Source organism: Gavialis gangeticus, unplaced genomic scaffold (assembly GCF_001723915.1).
Source record: "Gavialis gangeticus isolate Ggan-Ray unplaced genomic scaffold, GavGan_comp1, whole genome shotgun sequence".
NCBI lineage: Eukaryota > Metazoa > Chordata > Crocodylia > Gavialidae > Gavialis > Gavialis gangeticus.
In genome coordinates, this window is record NW_017728960.1 from 2,058,695 (window position 1) to 2,066,746 (window position 8,052).

Genomic DNA, 8,052 nt, shown 5'->3' on the forward strand with positions numbered 1-8,052 from the left:
GGGGGGGGGGGGGGGGGGGGGGGGGTGGAGAGAGTGGGAGTCCCTTGCATATAATGACAACTCACCTCTGTTTCCTTCCACTATTTCCTTTTAGATTCAGGCCCTTCGTGCCACACATTCCCTTTGACTTCTATGTGGTAAGTAACCTCTTGCAGTGCTTGGTGCCGGCTGTATAAAACAGGAGCAGGGTTGTAGTGGAAAATAACACTTCTGTTGAAGTAAAAAAAAGTTGCTTGTTTCTTTTAAACTAGGCAATGTAATAGCAGAACATCCTGTAGGGCCATAGGAAATAGCAAGTTTCAAAACCAAAAATGTGTGGCTGATTCTTGGCTTGCTTGAGTGAACAGGAGGCAAGTAGGTCTTTGAGGCAGCGTACATGCAGTATTTGACAGAGGGTTGATGACATGTAATATGGAAAGCCTTGGTGCTTATCACTAACATGAATCACAACCTATCCCACTGTTAAAGAGTGGAACAGGAAATGAAAATCCTCTCCCAGATCTGCAGCCAGTAGCCCAAAGTGTGCATTACCTTAGCCAGGTTCCCCGAGCAGTAGAGTCTGGCCTTCCTCCAGGTCTTGGTATCTGTGTGGACTAAACAGAAATAACTTTCTTCTCTGTCTTCTTATAGAGGAGGAAGAGGAGGAGCTCATTTCCTTCCTTCATTGAGCCTGTCTGGTGTAGGGACACAGGTGTGGCTTTCTCAGGGAAAATGGGTTAACTGTTTCCTTGCCTTACAAGGCCAGGATCTGTGTTCCCATTGCAACAATTCAAGAGGTTTAAGTATTTACAGGCAGGAGTCTCATTAGGAAATTGGGTATGTCATTGAATAGGTCTCAGATGCTTTACTGCCTTTTAGTACTCAGCTGGACCCATCATTAGAGATCTACCTTTTAAGTCCTACTTCTCTCTCTGTCATTTTATTGCTTGTAAACTAAAAAGCTTCTGTGCAGAGCATGCACAAATGCCTTGCTGCAGGTTCTGGTAACTAAGGTGCGATTTTTTTCAGAGACCTGCTCCTGATGCTGGAGCCTTGGTAAAGATGTGGGTAGGAAGGGAAGTTCTTTTTACTCCACTGAACCTAGTAGAAATGGAATATGCAGCCTGGCTGCCATGTCCAAAAGGCTGTAAGCAAGAAAATGTAGTTGGAAGGTACTAGGGAACGTGGAGAGGAAAACTGGGATAAGCTTGTTTTCTTAAGTGCTGCACCAAAGATCTTGTATCATGGAGCTGCTGCTTTAATGTTTGCTTCTGTTGCAGTGTGAGATGGCCTTCCCTCGCGTGAAGCCTGCAGCTGATGAGACAGCATTCAGTGAAGCCTTGCTGAAGAGAAACCAGGATCTGGCTCCAACTGCAGCTGAGCAGGTTAATAAAGCGTGCTTCCCATGCGCTTCCTATGGAAAACTTTCCTGGACTCAAACTGGTGCTAGGTTACTCTTAATCCAGTGTAGACTCTTTTGTAACAAACACCAGAAATGATCTTCCTGCAAAGGGATACCTAGGTTTACATGTCTCTCAATTTGACCAAGGGACAGGACCATGGCTGGGTGCTAATTCCAGCCTGCTGTAGGATGGAAAAGGGTTATGTTGCTTGGAAAGTGGTTTTAAATCTGTTTTTCCTGACTTGTCTGTTCCTTTGCATGTCTCAGAATTATCCAAATCCCATCCTTTCCCAGCCTTTGAGACAAAGGCTTGCATTTGTCTTGCAGCTTTAGTTGAAAAGGTCACTTGCTGCTACCATTACCATGCTCTCTCATATTTTTCAGGCATCCATCCTGTCTCTGGTGACTAAAATAAACAATGTGATTGACAACTTGATAGTGGCACCAGGAACTTTTGAAGTGGTGAGTCAGTCTTGTCTGCCGAGATGTGCCAGGTCTGCAGGGTTGGTGCAGCTCTTCAGAGGCTGCCTTAGTCTGGTTGGGTCTCTCCTTGTCCTCATGAGGCAGGTCAATTTTGTGTTGGTTTCTTTGCTCCTGACCTTGGAGGCTCCCTCTCGAGAGAGGCTGTGAAGTTGAGTTGCATGCTCTTGGCTTGTATTAACTCTTGGCTTGTTCTCTCGAAACAGCAAATTGAAGAAGTCCGCCAGGTGGGATCCTACAAGAAGGGCACCATGACGACAGGGCACAATGTAGCTGATTTGGTGGTGATCCTGAAAATCCTGCCTACCTGTAAGTGTCCTCTGCTCCTGATTGGGTGTGGCAGTCAGAACCACTACAATACCTCACTTCATTTTTTATTTTTTTTTATCTCTCTCTCTAGTGGAAGCAGTTGCTGCCTTGGGAAACAAAGTGGTGGAAAGTCTGAGAGCCCAGGATCCTACTGAAGGTTGGACCCTTTGCTGTGGGCAGTGGGGATGGAGATGAGTAGAACAAGTAGTGGAGTGAAATGCCTGTTCCTAGTAAACAGGGACAGATTGAGTCCCTCTGGCCAGGACTACTACTTTCAGGACAAATCTGATGTCGTGGAAGAGACTTCAGCTTAGTGCTGCAGCCCCACAGCTGAGCCTGGCATCATCCACTCCCCTTTTACTCTGTGTCCTGGGGTTGTCTGTGGGGGTCTGTAGTGTCCCTGCTCCCACCCCACTGAAGTAGCTGTGGTGTTCTTTGTTCCCTCAGTCCTGACCATGCTAACCAATGAGACTGGTTTCGAGATTAGCTCAGCTGATGCTACAGTGAAGATCCTTATTACAACTGTGCCACCCAACCTCCGCAAACTGGACCCAGAGTTGCACTGTAAGATGTCTCAAAGCCTGGCTATCTGTGTGTGTGTGGTTTGTCTGTGTACTGATGCCTGTGATAACTCTGTCCCCCCTGCCCTAACAGTGACCCTCCTGGGTAGCTGTTTGCTGGGCTGATTGTCTTCAAAAGTTCTGACTGCCTAAATCTTGCCTTTCTGGATTCTCTTTCAGTGGATATCAAAGTGCTGCAGAGTGCCCTGGCTGCTATCAGGCATGCTCGCTGGTTTGAGGAGAATGCTTCCCAGTCCACGTAAGTGATGGCACCCGTGAGGTTGCACTAAAAAAATAGTATTTGCTGTATGAGATGGTGGGGGGGGTGTCCCCTTGGAGCTTAACCCCTGATCCTTCAGTTTGACTGTCCTTTTGTTAGTGCTGTGGGGGCTTCCTTTCTAGCCAGCCAAATAAGAATCTATAAGTTTATAAGGGGTGCTCACCAGGATCTGGGGGAATGTCTGTTCACCAGAGTGCCCCAAGGGATGACTAGATCGAATGGTCACAAACTCCTCCATGACCGTTTCAGGCTGGACATAAGGAAGAACTTTTTTCCTGTCCAAGCCCTCAAGGTCTAGAATAGACTGCTGCCAGAGATGGTTCAAGCACCTACTTTGAATGCCTTCAAGAGACATTTGGGTGTCTCTCTTGCTGGGATCCTGTGACCCCTGCTGACTTCCTGCCCCTGGGGCAGGGGGCTGGACTCGAAGATCTTCTGAGGTCCCTTCCAGCCCTAATGTCTATGAAATCTATGAAATACTGAGCTGCTGTGCCTCACAAGCACTGCCAATTTCTCACTTGCCTGGTTCTTTCACGCACATACTTGGTGCTCATTGCTGCCTGACTGGTGTGGTCCTGCAGGGTCAGCTCTTGTTCATTTGTGGGGTTGCTGGTGGGAAATGAGCTGCTGGTTCTCTGGGAGGTGATTACGCAACCCCCTTTGACATGCTTCATCAGGAGATGTCTTCACTCCAGCCCCAAAAGCAAGGCATTCCTAGTGCACTAGAACATGCTCTAGCAGCCATGTCAGTCCTGTTCAGCCTCTAAACATTGTTCTTATAAACTTCCAGCGTGAAAGTCTTGATTCGACTGTTGAAGGATTTGAGAATTCGCTTCCCTGGTTTTGAGCCCCTCACTCCGTGGATCCTCGACCTGCTGGTATGTGCACAGAAGAGGGGACTAGCGTGCCAATAGGTGTCTGATCTGACACAATTGGGCTTCCCTGGCCAGTGCAGCCAAGCATGGGGGGTGCGCTTCCATTCCGCAGAGGATGTGGAGAGAACATGCTCTAGGGTCAATTCCTCCAGTGTGAAAGACGCAGCCCCGGTGTGGAATAAGCCCTGGGACGTATAACTTCTGCCACCATGGGATTGTGGAGGCTTAAACTTGTCCTTTCCTAAAATAGAGTCTTGTATCTAACCACGTTCTTCTCCCCTTTCCTGCAGGGGCACTATGCTGTGATGAACAATCCCACCAGGCAGCCCCTGGCTCTCAACGTGGCTTACAGGTATGGCAGCTATAGCACAGTGCCTTGCAGACCAAACCAAAACTTTCCTCTGGATTTGCTCAGAGCTCTGAGTTTCCCACCTTGAACATACTTCAGACTGAGAGAACTCAGAGCCTTTTGGCACATTTACTTGCCAAAGCAGATGCTTCTAGCTAGCTGCTACCCTTGCCCAAGTCTCCAACGCAGGGACCAGACATGATAGTGACTTGCTGGGTGGGGCAGCAGATTGGACTTGTTGCATCACCAAGCCAATATACGGGGTTGTGTGGTGTCTAAAATGTACCCGCTAGTTGGTAACCTCTAATTGTCCCATAGGCGTTGCCTTCAGATCCTGGCAGCCGGGCTGTTCCTCCCCGGCTCTGTCGGAATTACCGATCCCTGTGAGAGTGGGAACTTCAGAGTCCACACGGTCATGACCCTTGAACAGCAGGTGAGGAAAGCTAATGCAGCTCGCTAGTGCTGCACCCCTATGAAACTGCCTAGATCCCAGTCTGTACCTTGCCTCTCTTACAGACTAGGAGTTGTTGGGGCTTTGGGGAAGGGGATGTATGTACAGTATGAAGCATACCTGGTGCCTTAGATGGCCTCTTGGCTAGTTTAGCTGAAGTGGCGCAAGGGGCGTGAGCACCCTTTGCTGTAGTTGGTTGGGAGGAGGGTGATTTGATTGCTGGGATGGGGCAGGAACTGGTGGAACCCACTGCCTTGGAATAAGAAACTTCCACAGCCCCTCATTCCTGATTAACAAACTAGTCTACTGAAGAGAGTGTTAGAGGGCTACTGCCTCTTCCTGGGGCTGGAGTAGACCCACCCTCTGCAGGATGGGTTAGAGTCTTGGCTACACACACATCTGGGGCAGCATAACCTCCGACTGTGACACTGCATCAGACCTGTCCAAGACCAGTGCGGTGACTCCAGCACACACTGATTCTCCCACTTACCCCTCATAGGACATGGTGTGTTACACTGCACAGACGCTCGTCCGGATCCTCTCGCATGGAGGCTACAGGAAGATCCTGGGACAGGAGGGTGATGCTAGCTGTAAGTTAGTGTGTCACGACTGCTGATTGGCAGGACCAGTGTGCGCCAGGGACACCGAGAGCTGTTGCTGTTGAGTGTCACACCCCATGTTTTGGGGGGTGGGGGAGAATAGCACACTGTTCCGTTACTAGACTGATGGGGAAATGAGCCCTTCCACGCAAAGGGTTTGTGGCTAGAGGCTCAACACAAACATGCCATGGAAGAGGCCGTCCCAGATTGGGCCAAGCCAGGAGGCTGAGCAAGCAGCCAGGAATCAGTACAAGTTCCCTGCTGGATGCAGGTTGCTGCTCTGCAGTAAATGCTGCCTTGTGACTCAGGAGCTGGCCACTGAGGCAGGAAGTGGGCAGGCACAAAAAGCTTGCTGCCCAAAGCATGTGTGTCTGGCTCAGGGGCCACCTCAACTTCCTCCTTGTGAGCCCTGCCAGCAGGAGCAAAGCCTGGTTCTGTAGGTTATGCTCTTCTGTTTTTGTTCCTGGCAGTGCTCGTTAGTTCCCTGTTCTGGTGAATGCTGTGATGATGCATGTGGCAATGGGGGCCACGCTGGTGGGTCACCACCTGCTGACGCTGCTTCTGTTTGCAGACCTGGCTTCGGAAATGTCCACTTGGGATGGTGTGATAGTGACGCCTTCTGAGAAGGCGTATGAGAAGCCCCCGGAGAAGAAGGAAGGAGAAGAGGAAGAGGAGAATCAAGAGGAGACAGCAGCAGGAGAAGAGGAAGAAAGCATGGAGACTCAGGAATGACCCGTCCAGGTAAAGCCTGACTGAAGCACAGGGGTGCAGTGCAGCCATGTCACTGAAGTGCTGGGTACAGCACTTTGCCTCCCATAGCCCCCCAGGCCACTGCATGTGGAAGTGTTAGATACCCACCCCATTTCCACTGCAGTTCCTCTCATCCTGGGGGCAAAGCCAGACTTGGTGATCTGGCTTTAGTTGTGCTGGGGTGAGGGGGATGTCCCTTGGGGCTGTGGCTGGGGTCCCACCAGCTCCAGGACATCTTTGTCCCCTCCAAGCCACCTCCCTTTTGCAGCAGGAGGCCACCAGCCCGCCCTGCAGCTCCCCTGACAGGTACTTGCCTGCTTCTCTTGCAGGACATGTCCGGTCTGTGGACAGAGGAACAGAGGCCAGGCTGTCCTCCCCTACAGTGAGCATCATATCCCACCGCATCACCCTACGTCAACCGACACTTGTATTTTGTTGTGGTTTTTATAGTTTAACATTAAAAAGTTCTGCCCTTTTATGTGGCTCTGACGTCTGGGTGCAGGAGCAGGCCCTGGAACAGTTCTGTGCTCCAGGAGCCAGGGTTTGGGGGTCTGGCCTCAGGCCCCCATGGCTGACTTGGAGCAGGGTGTGCAGCCCTTTTTGGAGGAGCCCGGGGTTGTGACGTGGGTGCAGCCGCTTGGGGGGGAAGCAGACCTGGAGGCCACGTGGTCTTACAGTTACTGCAAGGGCTTGCAGTGGTGGGTGCTGCTGCAGTGACAGAGCCAACCCCTGGGGCTGTGCGGGTGCAGACAGGGCACTATTCACTCAGCGTTTGCAAGCGGGGGGGTCACTTTATTGTGCCACCTGGAGCCTAGAGGTACAGTACATGGAGCTGGGGTTAGTGCGTGCTGTCTCAGCCAGCCCAGGGGGCAGGTATGCAGAACCATATCCCCTCCCCTCCATGTAGGCAAGCCCCAGAGCAAGAAGCTGCCTGCTGCTGGCCCAGGTGGCCTTGGCACTGACGACAACAGGAGCTGTGGGGAGCCAACTCTCCTCAGCCATTGGCTTGTGGGCCTGGACCAGCCCTTGGGGCAGTCAGTATGAGCTGGGGGTCCCACTGCAATCTGCTCAATCCAGCATGGCAGCCTGGACCCAGCGGCATCACTTGCTGGGGGAACCCTGCGGGTAGCCCCCTGACTCCAGCATGGCCTTCCTACGCGCCGTCTCCTTGGCTACGCTGTGGTTGAGTCTCCGCAGCCGCTCCTGCAGGTGAGAGCATAGTCATCAAGGCAGGCAGAGCTATGAGGGCTGTAAGCCTGACCCTGCAAGGGCTGCCTAGCAGAGCAGAGATGGCTCTGGAAGCTGACTCGCGCAGGGGCTTGCTGAGGCTGGTGGCCTGGCAGAGACTGACAGCTTGGGGCAAGGCACCTACATGTACAGTGCCAACAGTGCCAGCACTGTTCAAGCAAGAGACAACTCTTCAGTTCCATCTTCTTGCAGCGCCCTCTACAAGGGAAGCCATGACTGCTAGTGTTCCTCTGCCACAGGGGTGGTGGGGTATTCAGCCAGGGGCGCAAACGCCAGCCCCTGTCCTGAGCCCTGTCAGAAGCACCAAGGGCCTCCAGCAGGAGGGGAAGTCCCTCTCTGCCACCTTGTTCCTGAGCCCTGGCCAGAGGCATGGCAGCCGGCCCCGCACCCACCTGCGCGTTCTGCAGGATGTTGTTGACCAGCACGACGCGGCGCCGCGCGTTCAGCAGCTTCTTCACATACGGGTCCAAGTCCAGTGCGACCTTCTGGTCCTCATTGATCCGGCACAACTCTGGGGGAGGAGCAGCGCTGCAGCACCCTGCAAGGACCACGCCCCTCCCCGGGTGGCCCCTGCAGCACACCGGCACTAGACAGCCCTTCTCCCCATCCCCCAGACAGACCCTGCCTGCCCCCCGCGGCTCACCCGTGGCCAGGCTGTCGATGTGCTCCCGCAGCTCCACCTGGCTCTCCCTGCGGGCACAGCAACGGGTCACAGGCGGGCGCTGGGGACCCCCAAGGATCTGCCCCCAGCCCCGCACCAAGCACCCCCC

The 8,052-nt window shown here is 52.7% G+C and overlaps 2 protein-coding genes across 2 annotated transcripts in view; one reads left to right on the forward strand and one right to left on the reverse strand.

Moving 5' to 3' along the window:
- Positions 1-6,512, forward strand: part of ILF2 (interleukin enhancer binding factor 2) — a 12,617-nt gene extending 6,105 nt beyond the window's left edge. The window contains exons 3-15 of the mRNA XM_019521890.1: positions 95-137; positions 1,260-1,364; positions 1,766-1,843; positions 2,068-2,170; positions 2,262-2,327; positions 2,618-2,734; positions 2,911-2,989; positions 3,801-3,888; positions 4,176-4,237; positions 4,553-4,667; positions 5,185-5,275; positions 5,856-6,025; positions 6,364-6,512. Of these exons, the coding sequence (XP_019377435.1) occupies positions 95-137; positions 1,260-1,364; positions 1,766-1,843; positions 2,068-2,170; positions 2,262-2,327; positions 2,618-2,734; positions 2,911-2,989; positions 3,801-3,888; positions 4,176-4,237; positions 4,553-4,667; positions 5,185-5,275; positions 5,856-6,016 (1,108 nt within the window). The 3' untranslated portion in view covers positions 6,017-6,025; positions 6,364-6,512. The remainder of the gene's footprint in view (positions 1-94; positions 138-1,259; positions 1,365-1,765; positions 1,844-2,067; positions 2,171-2,261; positions 2,328-2,617; positions 2,735-2,910; positions 2,990-3,800; positions 3,889-4,175; positions 4,238-4,552; positions 4,668-5,184; positions 5,276-5,855; positions 6,026-6,363) is intronic.
- Positions 6,513-6,805: 293 nt separating this feature from the next.
- On the reverse strand, positions 6,806-8,028 carry SNAPIN (SNAP associated protein; the record flags this gene model as incomplete). Its single annotated transcript, XM_019511571.1, has 3 exons — positions 6,806-7,237; positions 7,675-7,793; positions 7,926-8,028. Coding segments are annotated over 3 exons (324 nt in total), but the record flags the coding sequence as incomplete, so codon positions are not given.
- Positions 8,029-8,052: the final 24 nt, after the last annotated feature.